This window comes from Diadema setosum, chromosome 3, assembly GCF_964275005.1.
Source record: "Diadema setosum chromosome 3, eeDiaSeto1, whole genome shotgun sequence".
Classification (NCBI taxonomy): Eukaryota; Metazoa; Echinodermata; class Echinoidea; order Diadematoida; family Diadematidae; genus Diadema; species Diadema setosum.
The window spans coordinates 2,576,473-2,597,981 of record NC_092687.1 but is presented as its reverse complement, the minus strand read 5'-3'; the positions used below and the strand labels follow the sequence as shown (position 1 = coordinate 2,597,981).

The window sequence follows — 21,509 nt, the reverse complement described above, 5'->3', positions numbered from 1 at the left end:
TCTGCTAAAGCGGGGTTCCCACAATCATGCGATCTATTACGAAAGTCACGGTTTGACATTCGTAACTGATCAAGGAAGATTCGTTGAACTCGTTTGAAATTTCACGTTTGGATACGAGGTTATGCGAGTCAATATGTGTTGGTTCGCTTAGATGCGATATGGTCACGATTGGTCTATGTCAAGCAATACGATCTCTCACGATCTGATCCCCCGTTCAAATACGATTCGACATGATTGTCCCGATTGAGTCCATGATTGGTTCCGATCTACCGCGGTCATTACGATCGGTATCCCCGATTTGGTGCGTGCAGCTACGTTCTGATACGTTCCGATACGAATGCCACGAACCAATGCGGGCTGTTGGGATAAGATACGCAATCTTTCACGATCGGGATCAAAAGCGACCCCCATTCAAGGTGCGATTGGTCCTGAATGGGAAATTATAGTCCGGCTGACAATGGATTTCATCGTTTCCTTACCTTCTGCAGATTGATTAGGCCTACTATCAACAATCATTGATGATGGAAATGGTTGACAGGTTGAGAATGATGACAACGTGACCTTTGCAGTATTGCGAATGACAATTACGTTGTCATCAGAGAGAAAACATCACCTATTGGGATTGGCCAGCCACAAGCTCAGATGTCCCTCCTCTTATCTAACCAAAATAAATTTAAATCATTGAATCGACCTGCTCACCCTTCCCCTCCCCCCCCCCCAAAAAAAAAAAAAATACAAAAAAAAACGAATACACCATATCGGATCATTGCCCCCCTCTTCCCCAGAAAAACAAAAGATCAAGACAAAATGTTTTCACCTTCCTTTGAAATACATGAAGAAAATGTGTTATATACGCTAAATATAAGAAAGTTGGCCGAAATGATAGTATTACTCGTGTGTTTGATTTCATATTCGCATAGTATGAATCATATGCAATTTTATTTCAATATGTCGTTATCTCATGGGGTATCGAAAGTTTGGTTCGTTGGGCTTGATTTTTTTGTGTTATTTAACAGTGTTTAACAAAACCGACATACACACAGCAGAAAGTTAACTCCCATGAAATAATGTCACTTAAAAAAACCCGCAAAATTATTTCGCAGGGGTATTGCTACACTTATTGACTAACTTCTATATGAGAAATGATGACAGTGATCTTTATAGTCATGCACGAGTGACCTAACATCCACAACAATGGTCACTTTTCAAAAGTCACAAAAGTTACCCTGGGGGGTATGTGGAACATTCTGCTTCTGGTGGATGTTTCAGTGATGTCGTTATTTTATATTTCATTGTGCCACCCCTCCCTTATCCAACCTCGAGGAATACAAAATATTTACGATTTGCAGGTAAGATAAGGGCAAAATAATTAATGTGCAAGAAAAAAAGCACAAGGAAAGTGAAAAAGTCCATCTCGATTAATACGATTAAGAAGCACGATAAGTTAAGATTTGCTGGGTTTTGATACAATCCAAGACAATCTGATGCGATGATCACGATAAAAAATGAATCGTCTTAATCGCAGAAAAATTTTGGACCGTCTAAACATTTCCTACGATTAACGCGATTGCTACGATTGAACTCAAGATCTGATACAATCTGATACGATCTAATAAGATCACCACGATTGCTTCACGATTAAGACCACGATTTCAATAATGGCGCCAATCGTGATAGTGGGAACCCCGATTTATAACAGTGCGTATCAAAAGAAAATAAAGTAATCCAACTTTGGAAGGCTACCATTACATAATTTTCAGCTATGTAAAGCATATGACGAAAGAAGACATCTTTCTCTTTCTACTGATACCTAATTATGCCGACAAATGTCATGCATGACTTAGCACATGGCTTTTAAGACAACAATGACGATGAATTACACTTCTTCAAAGTTTGAGTGTCACATCAAAAAGAACAATGCATTTCTCACCGAATAGATGAGATCTGTCAATGAAAGTGGCCAAATAAACTGGCCAGCCTTTAGAAATGCAGATTTGTGTTAAGGGCTTCTTCTAACATAGTAATTGCTCATTATCGCTAACATGGCCACCTTTGTTATAAGGTGGTCATCTAACTACAAAAGTTAACTCACACAGTCGATTTCTCTCTGCACATAACACATAATTCACAGCGACAATCCATGTTTTGAATATGAAGAGAGAAATGAATAACAGGTAATCCTTTGTGGGAGTGACCAGGTTATCAACAACAGTGGCCATGTTGAAGGTCATGGACAATAAAAGGTTGGAAGAAACCCTAAACACAAACTTGCAGACAACCTGCAGTTGTGAAGGCCGGCCTTTAAATTCACCACTCTCTTTGACAGATCCCATTTATTCAGTAAGACATTCACCATGTCCATTGTTCCTTCATGTGACACTCTAGCTTCGAAAAAGTGGAATATGTCATTGTCTTTAAAGTGCATGCGCTTAATCATGCGTGACATCCGTCAACATAATTAGGTATCAATAGAAAGAAGGAGGGTTCTTCTTCCCTGACAACCAACATTTCACTCTCCACAGCTGACAATCGATAGTAGCCCTCCAAAGTTGGATTTCCTTTTTTGTTGGCTCTGTATTTTATATTCATTTTATAAACTATTGAATAATCGTATCTATTTCGACAATGCCTATTACAGCCACCAGTTACATTTAGACGTTCCTTCAATGTGATTTTGCTATCCATACCATAACACTCAGTTCAGAATTAACCACTAGTATAGTTTGCAAGGACCACTGCCTATTTTGAAAATTATCCTGTTGTTAAAATTAGGCCCAAACAATCACCCCTCACAATCACCCTTCAACAGAAGCATTACCCCTCCCTTCGTCATTTTTCGAAAATCAATTTTTATTTGAATAAACACACACACACACACACACACACACACAGACACACACACACACACACTTTTAGCAGGCCTACAATGATCAACAACTTTTATTTGAAAACTAGCACAATTACACGTGTATGGACAATAAGATGTGATTATGCACTAGAACAGACCAGGGCACCGTTTCATAAAAGTTGTCAGCTCTGACAAATTGTTCATCTATAACAATTTTAGTGAAATTATGATATCGGATTGACTTCGAAGCTCTGGTCACGAACTGATTACCATGGATCTATATGGACCTTCAGTGTCTTTACTATTGCAATTGTCGCTGACAACGTTCATGAAACGATGCCCGAATCCTATCGAAATTAAAGCTTTATACTGAGGGTCCTTCTCTTATGATGGGGATATGACTAGTAATGAGATCAACATTCATATATCATGTTTATTGTCTTATGTGCTATAACGGTAAATAATTAAACGTAAAGGAGTAAAGGCAGTGCAAGAGAAAGGTGCGACGGAGGGTTATTGTCCGGGCGTAGAGGGAATAGACCTCGCGGGTAATTATCGGAGTAGTAGTTATCCGCAAAATACTTATCCAGGGGGAACTGCCCAGAAATGATACTTTGAAATCGTCCTCAAAGCATCCAATGCTTTTACCTTGCCCTTCTACCATAGTACACATTTCTCAGAGTTTGTTTGTTTGTTCATTTCCATCTGAGAAGATGGCTGGATAGTCTGATATTTACTTTACAGCTTGTGGCTTGTGAAGCAATGGTCGTAAAGAATGTCCCAGGCAGGTTGCGGCATTTAAGATCTGCACGAGCAAGATGGGGTAGACGACACAACAATTTAGCCAAGTCTGTTCCTGCTGCTGTTCGCACTGGGAAGTCTTTATCCTTGATCTCCATTGAAAGTTCGGCGATCTGAAAGAAAAAAACAGACATCGAAGGAAACTTCAAAAAAATATCTTTTCCTGTTCACATTTCTTGCATGTTTCATTTATTTTTGCAGAAAATGTTGACTTGTTGGGGGGGGGGATGGGAATCAACAGTAGATAATTATTATCACACAGACGACCGAAGAAAGTCGAGTCATTCTTTTTTTTTTCTACAATGATGTTCCTTTTTTCTCGAGATGAGCATCCTCTTCGTTTTAGCTGGTTATCAAGTTGTATGTGGAGTTATTATGACTTGTAGGCCTACCTCAATGTTTTTTTTTTGTTTTTGTTTTTTACTTGCTTGCTTGTTGACATCAAAATAATTTTGTTCGGAGCTATTGAGATTGTTTGTATGAAATGCGAAAATCCATATGTTGTTAGAGAATGTGTATATCATGACACTTTACCATTTATCAAAAGAATAATATAATGCCAATGCCAGTCATCTCAGATGAAAATAAAGTAGGAATGTATGTTGAATACTCTTCCGCATAGAAACTATAATTTGTAAACAATGACAATGACAACAATGTGTAACATCATGGTGTGAAATCAAATAACTTTATAGTATTTTTTTTCTTGCGCGGAATATCAAATGCAATGTTAGGGTATGACACACACACACACACACACACACACACACACACACACACACAAACGCAGATAACCGCGTAGTGGCCTCCCCCAAAACTGCCATTGCCAAATTGGAAAGTTTACTCACAATTATGTGTTCACTGAGAATTGAATAAGTACTCGTCATCTAATTTAGTAGTATAAACTCCTTAGGGTTTCAAAGTACTTGTATGTCGCCCAGTCGTATAAACATGTCATTTCTATTTCATTATTATATGTCACAAGTCATTTCGCAAAAACCAATAAATTATTTTTTGAATGAAATCTAATCGATATACGTAATGTGATTTAAGGAATTGTGGACCAATATAAAAATTATATAATTTTGTAACAAAAAATATATATATTCTTTGAGCAGGAAGACCTATTCAATCTATATTTTCAATTCAATATATAAATATAAAAGTACATGTGAATATCAGCATAATGTACAAAAATCATCGTTTACAAACAATGGAAACGTCGAGAAACCAAGGCGACATTATGAACTTGAAAAAGACAAAAGACAAAAGACACAAAAATGGGGAAAACAGATAGCACAGGTACATAAAGAACAGAAACTCATTGTCATTGTGTGTTTGGTTGATCGGAAAATGATATGCGCGTAGAAAGCCAGATTACGCTTGTGATGTTGCATATACCCCGCGTTATAATCATTATAAAAATATTTCAACAAAATAATGTATCAAGTTAATCATAACAATAAATCATGCCAAAAAAAAAGAACTCGGACTAATTCAGTCTAAAATCAGTTCATTGCCCCACCGTGGACATAACGGTATAGACGTGTAGGCGTGGTGAGACGGGATAGGCAATCGTGACAGACCGTGATTACCGAGAATGCCTCGTCAGATTTGTAAACTACAAAAAGTGTCACGGCAGTCCAGTGCTTATGAGAAACATATTTATGTGTATGCTGTATGTAATAAAACGGGCTGAACGCAACAACACACGACGGTGCGTAATATGCCGTAATAAAACTTGAAGGCCGCCGCGCCGGTTGAGGGAAGCAACTGAAAGCATTGATAGACTAGCCTGACCAGACGCTGTGAGAACACCGGCTGATGCGAGGACCGCGAAAAACAAAACTAGAATACGAAGAGAGGAAAACAGGAGAATGTCTCATCTTTCCAGGGAGCATTAAGTTTCGGGCAAACTGGTGCTGCCGTGACCTCGGGGAACATGGTGTCAACGCGGCACTACAATTTCACGGATTGCATCACGGATCATCACGAATCGTCGTTCCGGGATCATCCGTACTGTTTCCGGAATGACGACTCCGTGAAGTCATCCCACTTGATCTTTGACCTCCTGGAATATTCCGTGGAAAAAAAAAATAAGCTTGCTTAATTTTTTTCATCCCGGAAATCACGGATTAAAATGAATACGACGTCTTCCTTGTAGGTTAATGAAAGTTTTTGCGACCAAAGGTTATACCTTTGTGGTATCGACAGTGCTTGTCACACTTAGCTACTAAGCTCTGCAGACCTGTCGCCTGAGAAGGATAGATTATCAAATGAGAGCCTACAAATAAAAGCATCTGGCAAAATTTCGGGGATATCCGTGTGAGGACCATAGAGGAACCAAGTCATTTCCCCTCTCTATCTTGATGTCCAAGTTAGCTCCGTATACGTTTCCGGTGTGGCCCGCGTTCCTATATACCTTGACTTCTAATGTAGGCATTGTACTTGTCCGTGTAGACGCCCAGTTGGGATCATATCCATATCGGCTTTTAGAGAAAAATCTCGTTGTTCAGATGATAAGATCAAAGATTTAAGTCTTACCAGTATAACAGTGAAAAATTGCAAAATCAGAAAAATAGGAAAATTATAGCATTGTGAAATTTCAATAGTTTTTGCAGAACGCTTAGAAAAGTGCAGTTGATATTTTGATATATGCAATCAAATCAATAATGTCATCAAATCTCAGTTTGTCATTGCTACTGTCCAAAGGTATTGTCAGACATTCAATGTTTCTGTTACCAAAGTGTAAAATGCGATGATATTTTTACTTTGATAACTTGACTAATGAGCAGTTACACATATCAGGATTTGAGACCAAGGCAAAATTGCGTTTGAATAATAAACTCGAAATTTGTAATACCCCTTTAAGCCCCATATTTTAAAACAGAAATGTAAAAAGACACTGCCTGCTCCATTGAAGCCCAATCATTGCTACATCCTGAGCAAAAAGAGGTAATTGTGCAACGATACAGGGACCAATTAAAGGCATGATCTACAATGTGGAGGCGGTCGGGAACCACAACAGGCCCAGAAAGGAGAAGCATCGGGCCGAATTATAGGATTCTCCAAATGGACCTGTCTGGTAGGACCAATATTTGGTTGATCAGCATTGCAGACTCCTTTGAAAAAAAAAATCTAAAGCTGATGATATATGGGGAACAAACTAAAGAATGAAAGAAAGCGAGCCTGAGCAATTCCTGAATGAAAAGCCACACGGGCCAAGTTCGGCGTGAAAAAGAATACACCACCGATGGCACATGCACCTGACCGTGGAAAGAGGGCACATGTACCGTACTGCTTTCGCATCAGAAGTGGATTACCAACCTGTCTGTTCTCTGTTGACCTGCAAAAAGAATCTCATTTGCGAGCATTGGAGGCTTTTGGAGAATTGCAGGAGGAATGGGTTAAAATGCACTTAGTAACTCCTATTTTACGTTTCACAAAATATGAAGTGTTTCAAAAAATGTTAACCAAGGTTGAAATGCTCTTTTTGCCACTTGATTCGGATTTTTTGATACAACCAGTAATAGTATTTATTTATTTCTGGTTTATTTTTACCAATTCAAAGGTTAAATGCGCGCGCCCCAGCACCAAAATTCCCCTCGCGCGGCAATGTGTCAAATACAGTGAACAAAAATGTCTTTGTTTATTTCGCCATATTAGTCCAGGCTAGGCTCCATAGAAAGTGCACCTAACCTTGTTTTTTGATATATACAATGTTTTTTGATGGTTTCTTGTCAATTCGAGGGTGCTGATTCCAAATCCGATTGATGCCACTCGCGTAACCTTGAGCATTTTCGGCAAAATGCAAGAATCCAACATGGCCGCCAGATATGCTAATTTGGCCATGATAATCCCAGTTATGTCAATTTTATGACAAATAATTCCATCAAAGTTTTTAAAATTTTTGTTCCTTGTGTAATTCTACTTGCACATGCAAGAAATTTTTCAGTTCAAGAGGTACATTTAGCATTTTAAGCTTATTTTCAATTCAAAATGGCCGCCACTCCTATACTCATGTACTATATGAATGGCCAAAAATATGCATAGAAATAGAAGACGAATTTTCAGTCACATACCTACGCTTTTATCAAGTTTTGCATGTGCAATGCAAATCTGATGAGTGCCAATAGCAAAACAAGCAAACAAACAAGCAAACAAACAGAAAATGTATTGTTCTTAGGCTTATTATATTCTTCTTCAAACAAAACTTCAAAATGGATGCCACTCATATACCCCTGCACAATATGAACGGCAAGGTGTACATGGAAATAAACAAATTTTCTTTTCTTTTTTTTGTCACTCAGGTACACTGTTTATCAATTTGTGTGCTGATTATAAATCAGAAGGTTGTCAGTCACAAAAGCTGTGTTGTTTTTTATGCAAACATCCGAATTTGCCACGTACCTCAATCTGAATTTTTCCATAGGAATTTGGAAAAATCCACCAAAGCTTGAATTGACGCCAACATCAAGATTGTTTATCAGGAATTATTAGATATGAACATTTGATACTTACTTTCCTTGAGATGTTTAACATCATAACATTCACTCTGATTTGCTGAATTAAAAGGCTGAATCCTAGATGATGACACAAATGAAATTTCCAATTACCTGTCCTGTTCTACATTATCTAAAAGCGATATTATACAAACTTTTCAGTCCCCTCATCCGAGAAACAATATGAGTCGGGGGAAAAAGGGAAAAAACGGACCACCTCACTTCCTGTCGTCAAATCTCTGAAATGAAAATAATACCCAAAAGTTTTTCATATTAACCCAGATGATGGTAGATGAATTTTACCACCATTTTTTTTGGAGTGAATGTGTTTGCGTACTATGTCAAGGGAGACTCTGAGATCTGTACAGTGCTGCCTCATTCTGAAAGCAGTGTTATAACAACTTCACACTGCTTGTCTTTAATCTTCAGCACTTCCAGATTCAGGATTGCTCTAGGTAACCAGACCAGCTGTGTTAGGACTCTGAATGATGGCCTCCTTAATGGTGGCTGTAAACTAACTCCTCTAGAGCTCTTTTTATCATTCACATGGTGACATAACATTCACTTCACGTACTAGGAAGTTTGCAGATGATCTCGCCTTTACGTCTCATAGAAAATCCTAGGATGACATCAGCCGAGTACTGACCCATCTCAAGACAATAGAGGAGTACTTCACCTCCTGGAGACTTTGCCCCAACCTTTATAAAATTATCATCAGACCCATGCCTTCCATCTTAATAACCATCTTGCCAACGCTATGTTCTAGGTAGCCCTCTGTGGCAAGCCTTCCAATCATAGGCTAAGGAAGTTTACCCTCCTTCACTGGCACTCGATCACTCTCCCTCACGCTGGAAGGAAAGGATGGCAAGTGTCACCAGTGCCATCAACGCATACCCTGACCTTCTAAACACGATAGCATGGGGGCATTTCATGAAGCGTTTTGTCTGACAAATTTGTCTGACAAATTTGCTCTCAGCCAATCAAATGCAAGGATTTTAGTAGCTTATAACAGCTGTCAAAAAGAAAAAGATCTGACAAAGCGCTTCATGGAATGCCCCCTTGAACAACCTGCCATCAATGCGTCTCAAATCCCACAAGCCTAGATTTCCCTCCCGTAACTTGACAGCTTTGACCCCAAAACAGGTTGGTGCAGATGCTGGTCTCATGTCGTCTCTGATACCACCCAAGTTACCTACAACTGTCTCTGGCCCTGCAACAAAGCCATAGGGCTTCAACGGGTGGTGATCAAGCAAGTCTTCATGTCTTTATTCTGTTTCTATGGCAAATAATCGCCCTCTGACCCCTGAGGAAGTGCTGAACATCACCAGATGTGGTTGCAATTAAAGCAATTGCCGGACTGATATGCATCTTTAGCCTGATAATTCTTCAAATTTGGGGCTGATGTCGCCTGCTGCCAAACATCCAATTGAAGGGTTCTTTAAAGACGATAAAAATGAAAGTTTTATTTTTAAGACAAGACTGAATGAGATCATGATGTCAATTATGATCAACACCTGGGAACTGTGAGAAAACTGAAAGAGGTATCTGTACTTTGCTCCTTGGTTGATGTTTAATGAATTATTGGTACAGTATTGCGTTTGGACATGCAGTTTCGTTTATGCCTTCACAAGTTTTTGTTGTTTTAATTCAAGAAGAAAATCAAGTTTGCTCGATTATATCACGGCGGTACTTCTAAATTATATCATATCAAAGTGATGGAGGTTATGATCCATTTCAAACTCGCCTCACGACTCCTCCCTCCCCCCCCCCCCCCAAACTCCTTGCTGGTAAAAAAAAAATCTACAATGTAAACGGTTTTTAGTTGGGTCATTAATGTCCGATGTGTTTTTGTCAGCAACCATGTATATCTGCACTTACTGTATAGGATTTTTCTGTACTTTGTTTATATGGTTTTAGGGGAATGCATATCAGAAGCTATGCTTTCTAGCTTCCCCTCCATTTTCAACATTATTTGATAAATACCATTCATCTAGGCTTCTTATATTGTGTTACTATTACATTTCTATATTCAACCTGCATGTGGAATATGATGGTATCTTGATTTCTTGCGAGACGTTTAGTGAACTTATATTCGTTGTTGAGGCAAAATGAAGTATATAAGAAATTGTGTTAAACATCGTAAGGTTTATGAATATTAAATGCTCAAATATACATATAGGCCCTCTATATTGTAAGTGACACCCAACATATTTGTATTACACATGCAACACTTCATGACAGCGTAGGTACGGGACTGGAGATACAGCAAATCTGTTCTATATTTCCATGCATATGTTTTGCCATTCATATAGCATATAAGCATAGAAATGGCGGCCATTCTGAATAAAAAATTAGCTTTAAATACTAAATGAACCTATATGAAATGAAAATTCTCTTGCAAATGCAGATGGAGTAACTCTAGGAACAGAAATGTACAAAGTTTGGTGGAATAATTGGTCATGTAATGCACATTATTGTGTTTATCACGGCCGAATTAGCATATATGGCGGCCATTTTGGATTTTTGCATTTTGCCGAAAATGCTCAAGGTTACGCAAGTGGCATCAATCGGATTTGGAATCAGCACCCTCGAATTGACAAGAAACCATCAAAAAACATTGTATATATCAAAAAACAAGGTTGGGTGCCTTCTAGCCTGGACTAATAGCTCCTCAAAAATGCATGAGAACCCCCTGTTTCATTGCATATTCAAATGACATACGCATAGAGAATGACATTTCAAGTAAGCTATCTATATTTCAGACCAATAAACTGACGGTAGCTCATCGTAATCTAAGAAAAAGAAAAGAAATGGAATGTATTTATATGTTAAAAAAAAGGATCTGTATTTGAATTGTAAAATGTATGATTTATCCCCGGATAGCAAGTTGCATTCCTGTTATTTGTTAGTGCTTTTGTTTCTGTTGTTGTTGTTGTTGTTGTTGTTGTTGTTGTTATTGTTGTTGTTGTTGTTGTTGTTGTGACTAACTCACGGGGGGGGGGGGACGCATGCCCACGAAGAACCACCCTCCCCGTCGAAAGTTAATGGCTTTCATGGCAATTTGAAAGGTACGTCCTATTTCCCCTTCCTCATGTTCATTGTAGGCCTAAATGCCTCTCATGTTACCCTTCAGCTTCTTGCTCAAGAACAAATACTGGATGATAGGTGGTGACTTGCTGTATCCATGAAGCAACGATGCTTGTAGTCAAGGAGTCGATGATGCCGGTCGCTATAATTCTAAAGTATATTCTTCTAAGATTGAACAAAAGGTATCCGTCAAAAAGAGATAGAAGCTTGAAATTTGGCAAAATTCTTGTCAATGTGTCATATTTTAAGACCCAAATCTCGGGGGGGGGGGGGGGGGGAGGAGGGAGGGGAGCATCTGCCCCCTTCGCCCATCCCTCTCCCTTAGTTACGCCGGTGAATACGCCGGTGAATACATTTTAACCTAACAATAGGCGATTTCAATATCTGAAGATGGAATAACAAAGTCACGAGCAGTTTTTCAATCTTGATTATGCATATATAATCATAGGCGATTTACCTTAAAGGATGGTGCCAAATCGGAGGCTGTTGAAAAGAAATCATTGGGCATGTAGTTGCATATGAGATGAAAGCTCTTAAGACGTGGCATAGTAAAAACCCAATCGATCAAACGTTCTCCCACCGAGGTCTCATAGTAGGAATTACTGCCCATAGTCAACGACAGATCCTGAATCTGAAAACAGAGAAAATCAGAAAAAAATAGTTATATCGATAACCCCCCCCCCCCTTAAAAAAAAGAACAAGAAAATAATGTGAATGATTATGACGTTGCGTGGTCAGACATTCCTCTATATATACAAACATCTGGAAAATTGCTATGAATATACACAATTATTCATTGGACCTACGTACACTCACAAAATTTACGCGACTGAGAGACTAATAATACCTTTTCTCCCTCTCTCTCTCCCTCCCTCTCCCTCTCTTTCTCTCGATCTGTCACTCTTCAACGATACTGCAATAGAAGAGATTAAAAGTAGGCATACTTATCTGGCTATTTACAGTATTAGACAAGCGTCGCTGATTGTTGAAGAAGACAAATGTGTGTAATTCAAGACAGGGATATTGATATTATCACAAATGTCATCATCATGTTCGTGATCCTTCTCGTTTAGATACCAAACAGGGATATTTAATCATTCTTTAATAAAGTAGGACAGTCAAGTCGTATCAAAATTATACCCTCCAAGTTATGATAAATTTTCATGACAGTAGCTTTGATAATTCTGAAGGTATTTTTGTTTTTCACCTCATGAAGGTTGTAGTAGCTTTCTTTTACCATGAGGTCAAGAGAGAAAGTAAATTAACTGATAACATTGGAAAAATAAGTAACACTTTAGATAGAAAAATATTTGGAAATAGCATAACCATTAATGCAACAACAACAAAAAAGGTTTACTTACATGAAATGTGGTTGTGCCTTGACTCATGAGACAACAATGTCAGATGATAATTTAAGAAAATAGTATTTGAAAGTACATTTTGACGCATGGAGATTTGACGTCCTATGACCTTATTTCTAAAGGCACCTGATTTTATTTGGTAATACTTTCTTTGGCAGAATGACCATAACAGTAGTTGTAGATTGACCAACGAGGAAGATGTGAAATTATCGCCCTTACAATACATGACAATACGTTGTATAATTGTGCCTTTTTAGCATACATAATAATATGGTCCAAATTTACAAAGTTATTCTAAACACAGCGGTTGAAATCGAGCCCATTCCTATAATTACACGTAGAGATAGGTATACTTTGAACAAGACAGAAAAGAAAAAAAAAGACTGTCCAGAGGAGTTTTGTAAATTTATTATTATCATTACTGCCGTTATCTTTTATCGTTATCATTATTATTATTTTTACGGTCTTCTCCGCGTATTCTCATATCACATTTAATATTCTAAAACCGTAAATTAACAAAATACATGTGATCGTGAGTAACAATATAACAACATTATAATACAGGAATGACCTCTCCCCCCAAATAACCATCTGCTCTTCTCATATTCAGATAAAAGCAAGTTAAAAGAGTCTTTATTTCCCCCTATCGCATATAGCTCTCCGAATATGATAGTGTGTGGCGCTCTAATTTTTCACCCTTAATTCTTGGGATATAAACTTCCGGTTTATAAACTTGCGATGCACATTGAACGCTGAAGTACTATATAGTATTAATAGATCGTATTAAATTCTATTTCATAATCTTGCGAATGATAGAGTTATTTTCTGATGCGTAACTTTACAATTGGTATATAGGATTCTTTTGCAAAGCGGCCCAATGCAGGGCCGATGATGCCAAACGACAAATTTATGGAAAACATCCATACCCAAGGCGAAGTTCCCTAAAAAGTTCAGCGGAGAGGGTGGAAAAATCTGCTTCGCCGGAAAGACCACTTTTTGACCTGATGTCAAATTCGCGTATTTGTTGGAGACATATCGAGAAAGGGCAATTTGTGCAGATGGCAAGACATATGCCGCATCGAAATATTTTGAATGGAACTATCTCGGACAAGATGAAGCATGAGAAGTGAGAAATGCTCCATCCGAGCGCCAACGGATAGGGGCGGGTTAGTTCGCGATCATCGTCTACACCCTTGGGGGGGGGGGGGGAGTTCTGTATGTTTTTTCTTTATAAGGCATGGAAGAGTGCTATAAGCACCCTTCCCGTAAGGGGGAGCTTGTCCCTTCTTAAAGTTGAAATTGAGAAATCTCGTATACGCACATTTGATGAAATATTCGGGTTAAAAATATTTGGGTTATTTGGGGGAACTGAGCGAGGAACGGGTTGGTTATGTTAAAAGGGTATACTCAAGTTGTACATGAGGGAACTTTTAGTTTTTGGAATATAAGTGATAAGTCCTGTGCACACAGATTTTTTTTTTCAGAATTTTTTGTAAATCTGAAAAGTGTACAAAGGCTTCGGAAAGGGGCACAGAGGGGGAGGGTTATGAAAAGGGTATACATCCCTCTCACAAGCATGAGAGATTTTGCATTTTTTTAATATTAAAATTCAATGATCTGGTGCACACTTGGAGCTAAATATTGACAAAATTATGATCTTATTTTGTGAAAGCTTGAAGGGAGACCCGCTTCATGTACCTATGCATGCAGTGCACTACACGCATTTTTTTTCCGGCTTGCTTCCAAATCCTCGGTCAAATTCTTGGGGGGGGGGGGGCAACTGCCCCCATCGCCCACCCCCATCTGCTACGCAAGTGCGTGGATCCGAATGCGAAGGGGTCACTTCGTTGCAGCGTACAGGGAGTTACGCTTAGCCCTTAGTTTACCTGTCGTAGGAACATTTATTTTACTAAGAAAGTCGTTTAATCGTGACAGAAACATTCTCCGAAATTAGTCATCACATTGATCCATGTTTGCTTGTGCATAACGAGTTTTGTGGGTTTTGAATGTACTGTCAAAAATCATGACAGGTTGGGTACAGTACGATCTTCCAGAACCGCAAAACCGGAAGTACACGTCCCAAGAGCGACCGATCAGATATCGTTATAGCGAAGTGATGTCGCTTGATATGGGCTATATATGAGATAGGGAGAGTTGAGTGCATATCTTGAAGACACTTCAATTCAATTCAATTCAATCATAGTTTATTTCCAATCCAATCAACGAAAATCAAAACATAGTACAAAGTATTCATATCATGAAATAATATTGTTCAAACATTTGCAAAAGATTCATGTAGTATCCCAGATAAATTATATAACAACATATATTTATATATATATACAATAATTAGGAGGAACAACACATATATACTTCGTGGACGTGCGGAAAATAGATTCGATTATGGAAAATAGTGATCCACTAAAAAGCAAAGCTTGTGGGACGTGGATCGCAAGATAAATAATGGGTAAATAATACATTATTCGAGGTGTTTTTTGTAGCTATTATATTTGATATAGATCATTTAAGTCATTTGTAAAGATATATATGACGGTATATTGAGATACGCAGGTCGGAAAAAAAAATAAGAATAGAATATCAATGCTAATGCTCGGACACTGTTCACTGAATCACGTGTAGCGGGAAAATATGACAAGGACAACACTGAATGAATTTGCAATGTCTTATGTAATATCGTGGTATTTTTTTGTCCGATCAAACATTCTTGTCAACCCACTGCAGATTGCATTCTGGCCCTTGCCGTCAGGCTCTCTGAATTCATCATTAGCAATTCCACACCCTACTTCGTCTCCCTCTCTCTCTCTCTCTCTCTCTCTCTCTCTCCTTCCCTCTACCTCTCTCTCACTTTCTAAAAAGAGCTTGACGGCAATCACCAAATTGCTAAATAGCTGTACATGTCACTTTTGTGTGTGTTTTGCTGAATATAACCTTAGTGATAGTTTTAATGCAACAACAGCTTAGTGTGTACCAAAGTAGGCCCTATATGTAAATCATGTTCTACTCTGGAAACGAATGATAGCTCGGTATAAACAATAATGATTCATATTAATAACGTTTCCCCTCCATCCCCCTTTGTTTTTATTTGTTTGTTTTAATCACATAGACGCAATCCGCTTCTCTTATTTTGTACCATTAGATCCCCTGGTCTAACACCTATCCGTTCTCCGTTTCCTTTTCAAAACACTGATTTACTCGGGGCTTACAGCCAAACAAGCTTGATTTCATGTACGTCCCGAGAATCAAAGATACGCATCTTTAAATTTGTAGTGATGGCGGACATATTGGAAATTCACAATGATGGTAGATCCAGTTGTCAGATCTCTTGGATCCAGCAATTTTCAAGTCAGCGCCCAAAACATCCCTATTTGGAAAATAGGGATGTTGAAAATAGGGATGTTGCCCACCTGATGTGGGCATCTTGACCATTTTTTGTGTATGTGTGTGTGTGTGTGTGTGTGTGTGTGTGTTTGCTACATAATCTGCCCTACTAATACGCTGAGAGGCTTTGCCTGGCCATACGTCCCCCTACTGCTCGATGTGTACAGTAGATAATATCATAAAATGGGTTCAAGAATGTAGCCAATAGGAAGCGCTGAAATGAGTCACGTGTGCTTTGGTTACTCAGTCCCATTGCACTGCGTGTTATATCCTATTGCCGATCGTCTGTGCGCGCGGCGGCTCCTTTGAATTGCATGCATACGCGCTGTCAATCCTTTAAACAACTTCTAGTTCGGACTGCCGGCCGGCGCGGCCGGCCTTTCTTCCCTTGTGCATAACATGTGTGGCGTACGTATCATACGTACAGTGTACAGTAGACCAAGCGTTGTGGGACCGGACGCGTACATGGAGTCACTTTGAAGGGCAAATCCAACGATTTAGCAGGTTAATTCTCACGCCGTTTTCAGAGTATGTTGTCTAGTAGGCCTATATGAGGAGTCTATATCAAGTCTTTAAGGTAAAGGGTGCATATTCTATGTAAAATAAGTAAGTTTTCATGCGGGAACTTAAGTGTCCGGAAACCCAACCCCCCATCATACTTATACTGTATGTGCGGGATTTCCGAGTGCGACGTGCGTAAATGTTTGGGACGAACATCTTCGGACGTCTTGACCCACAAAGGTACGTGAAAAACGCTGAAAAATGCTGTTAGTTTTCGAATTTTCGACCCATTTTATAAAACAAATGATGCACAGGATTATTTCGTGGCGTTAGTGGAGGCGTATAGTGCACTCGAGGGTATTTACAATTGTGAAACATGCACGAGGCTTCACTAACGCACTCTATCCTGTGCATCATTTGTATAACAGCGCAGTCTCTTGTTTTTTCGGTATAGGCATGAACGTGCACTTTACTGTAATATGTGCACGATCACGACATGCAATCTAACTAATCACAAACTGTTTAAATTCCTCTCAACGTTAAAACAGGTAAGAATTATACATCCTAATGATGTTCTTAATCACATACGTTTCAAACAAATTTTACCTACGCAACAACACGCCATTACTTAGTTAAAAACGACATATTTGTTATAACAAAAGTGAATCACTCAAGATGGAACAATAATCACGGACTCACAGACTTTTTTGGATGTAGGTATACATAATTATGCATAGGCAAAGTTTAGGTACCTGACAGGATGATGATGAGGCGGCGGCTGTTGAGAAGAATTCTTCGGATTGAGCGTGACATATCATATGGAGGTTCGAAAGGCTTGGCATAGTACAAACCCACAGGGCCAATGTTTTCCCCACCGAGAGCTGATGTTTTTTGTTAATATCCTCCGGGTACAGAGGCAACGTCATATTCTGAATCTATTAACACAAGCGAAAAACAAACAAACAAAAACTTATATTAAGGTAACAGACAGTGATATATTGAACAAGATGAATTATTGACCAGAAATTATCATTTCATTGTGTAAAGGCCAACGAATACTTTACCAAATTATATAAACGAGAATTCATTTGACAGGCATAAGATCAAATCATTACTGTAACATGAGCTGAAATGGGATAAAACTGTATATTTTGTTCTCTCTCTCTCTCTCTCTCTCTCTTTCCATGGGTGTCACCATGGGGGTGCGCTGGGTGCGAACGCACCCCCTTTCAGACCCTTAAAAAAAAAAAAAAAACACACTTCAGTCTCAATGCCGGACGCTAAATAATTGTGACCCGCTACAACAAAAGGATCCTAAAGTCGCTGACGGCCGAGCCAAGAAAATCGAGTTTGAAGTCACATCATCAAAATTGGTCAAAACAATCAGATTTTTATTTTTGGCATAATTTTGTAGTCTAATGTTTTGTCTATCATCTCCCAAAATTTCGAAGCTAAATGATCAAAGGAAAGGCAAGAAATTGGCATTTGTCTGGGCCGTGATTTTCCGACTTTCGATGTAACAGAGACGTGTCCGAAGATTTGGAGTTAGCGCCGCAGCTACACTCCGCCCCTAGCAACTAGGGAGTGATCTTATTGGTCAGTGCGTGGCATCCTGATTACCAATTGGTCGTGCGTAGACCGCTGGCGCTAAGCATGAATGAACATCGCGGAGGTTGCTAGGAGCATGCCTTCTATTGTCAAGCGGTGGAAACTGTCTCACCTCCCCTTGATCATGATAGCATTGGAAGGAAAACTTTGAAGGCGTTTTTCTCGAAACTCTGATTTCCTCAAGTACTTGATACGCGCTAATAAAAATGAAAAATCATCGATATCTCCACAACCAAGTTTTTTTATGAGGTTTGCCATATATGAAATTAAAGTAGAAGAGTAAGGGAATAATGTCATGCCATTTTCAGAAAATTGTCCTCCCCGACGTTTGAATCCTTTTGTTGTAGCAGGTCACAATAATTATTCTTTTTTATTATTTTTTTTTATTTTCTATTTTCTATTTTGCACGCACCTCGGGCTCTAGCAGCACTGATGTTATACACATCTATCTTACAGTGTTTACTATTTATCGACCGTACTGTATCCGTACGGTATTTCACTCATTGTGCAACGGATTGTTGAATTTCAATTCTTAAAATGCAAAAGCTCCGTCGTGTGGGAGGGGGATAACCCTCCCCCGTTAGGTCTCCAACCATACACTTAGCAAACTTAGGGTATTGACAAATTTCAGAATATTTCATCAAAAAGCATGTTTGATATCTGTCACTTGAATTGAAATGTACCGGGTATTCAAAAGTTCCCTCATCATCTTTGATTTATGTTTCCCCCGCTTACTTCCTACCTACAGATTAACAAGGCTCGACACATTTGGGGACTGACGATTTTTCGGAGGATTTCAAAGAAGTGTGCATCAGATTGTTCTATTTCAGTTCTAAAAATGTAAAAGCTCCGCTGTGTGGGAAGGGGGTACCTCTCCAACACCCTCTCCCTGTCAACTTCCATGTATTACTATGCCTACACGGTGATGTTACACACGTGGAAACAAGGGCTGAGATGCCGCGAGTTAGTCAAGCAAAAGAAAAAGCAAATTCCAGAAGAAGTGTTTCAGGTTTCAGGTTTCAGGTTCATTCAACACTTCCATCAAAATCAACATATAACAGAAACATACAGCATTACAATCAATTAGACTACACAAAAGCATAATCATTACAACAACATTCATAAGAAGTATAACAAAACAAAATGATTGGATAGTGTTAGGAGACAAGCAGAAAGGCACAGCCTTATATTTAAGCCTGTCTCCAGAAAAATATACACATATATCATAAGAAATCATGTCATGGAAAATATCTTCGATAAATATAAAACATCTCAATTTCAGCAAATTCAAACATAATTGTACACACCTATCAGAAATACACACACACACACACACACACACGCACACACACACACAACCACACACCCGGAACGAGTTTTGATCGTGCTCAAGACCTGGTCACACCGTGTCTGGGGAAGCCTTTCGGGTTGACTTGTGGGGATTTTTTTTTTTTTTTTTTTTTTTTGCTACACGGACCTCACAGCAGTTGGTCCACTCCTGACAGTAGCAAAAAAAAAAATGTTTATCGCAAGTCGCACGCAAGACTTGCCCAGAAAATAGTGGCACAGCCTTTACGCTTAATTAGTTAGGGTAATTCGTAATTGCAAGAGTTGAATGTCTTTAATTTGGCCTTTCTCATATTCTCCTAGATCGATGTATTGTTCAATTATTTCACACAAAAATTCTTATTGCACAGCCTTCAATAATATCCCCTTGAATGCTTCCCATACCTTTGGCCCGTTGCATAAAATTTACTATTGTGGTAACTTTGCCATCCAATGGTAACTACGTAAGATGGCAACAATACTCAACAGCCAATCAAAATCAAGAATTTCATGGAGGTTACCATTGGATGGCAAAGTTACCATAATAGTATTTTTTATGCAACGGGCCCCTGATTGCAAACGCCACATTCATCAGCTTCAATGCAGTGGCAATTGCTGAGATTACTCCGCATAATCTTGTGACGGTGTTCTAAATTGTTGAGGAATTTTGATGCATACAAAGAGCTTCTAGTACTGAGCTATAATTGCTCCTTTGTAGTTTTAGAATCATTAGTGGTACTCAGCAGTAAGAATCTAGGAAGTCTTAATAATTGAGGATGACCCACATAAGGGCAATCAGGAAAAGCCTGCTTATTGCTTATTCATTTTCTGTTATTCCAGAAATACATCCAGCAACATGAGCTGCCTGATGACTTGTTAAAGTTTGTGGCCAACAAACAAGGATGCCTGGTAGAGTGACCATGGGATTTTTCGTCATTGCAAGATTCTTTTTTTCCTGGTTATTTTCATTCTCAGGAGGCAGCACCAAGCTTTATGAAGATCTCTTTCATTCGTTCCGATGCTTGCTTTTGTACAAATGTTCAATGACTGGCATTACTATAATCGCCAAAATATGTGTTGCCTGAAATCAAATCATGTGCATATGACCATAGCTTAAAGGGATCATATCATATTGAAAGCCTGTCTCTTATAATAGACACAGAACACGCGCGCGCGCACCCTGTGTTATAACCTATGGAGACGCACAAGCAAAACCCGACATACTGTCATTAATGGAGAAATATCATAAGATAAGTAATGTCCGTGGACTTGGGGCTAGCGGTTTTCTAGTCTTAGGATATTTTTCTATAGAATACTAAAATTAGAAGATAAATGGACTTCTAATAACGTCGGACTGGCTGCTCAAAAACAGCTTTTTGAATTCACTTCAGAATAACTCCCCATAGGATTGTACACACTTCCTGAAGTATTCGCCGTGTGATGCAGTGATACCTCCCTATTTAAAAGGCTGTATCTCCGCCACCGAATGGCACATGGAGCTGGAGCTTCTACCATATTACGCTCCAAAAAATTCTCTATCATATATGTCAAACTCATTGGGATTGGATTCTAGGTCTTGTCGGAATTGGCAAAAACCTGAGAAGGTCCCGTCCTCAATCCAATCACAATCAGCGACACAGAGAAGCTCATTATCATAATTTTATGAAACATGACGTCACTGTTTATTCGTGGCTGCATTTGGACGAGTTATGATTTCATATACCGTGAGTTATAACGTAAATTGGATATGTATTTCCCATTCATAAGTTTCCTGAAGTCAGCAATGAACCCTTTTCTTAACTGACCACCTACTGTACCAGTTATGACTTTATATGTTGCTGAGAAGATTATAGAAAACAGGAATTTTCTTCTTCGATGATGTTCGATAATCATATCTTTCTCGGCAAACACATATACGCAGAGTGCACCATCGTGTAATGGGGGTGAACGTGCCCAGGTAACCGCGAGTGGAGCATGAAGCGCAGTGCAGTGCAGTGCGGTGCCGGTGGAACTTGCAGTGGTCAACATTCCAACATGATTGTGAAATGTGAATCTACACTACATCAACTTTCAGTT

The 21,509-nt window shown here is 38.9% G+C and overlaps 1 protein-coding gene across 1 annotated transcript in view; it reads right to left on the bottom strand.

Annotated features, from left to right (window-relative positions):
- LOC140226664 (uncharacterized) overlaps window positions 1–21,509 on the bottom strand; it is a gene marked incomplete at its 5' end in the record, with an annotated part of 71,545 nt that overhangs the window by 22,561 nt on the left and 27,475 nt on the right. Inside the window, one exon of the mRNA XM_072307104.1 lies at window positions 9,344–9,349. Within this exon, the coding sequence (XP_072163205.1) occupies window positions 9,344–9,349 (6 nt within the window). The remainder of the gene's footprint in view (window positions 1–9,343; window positions 9,350–21,509) is intronic.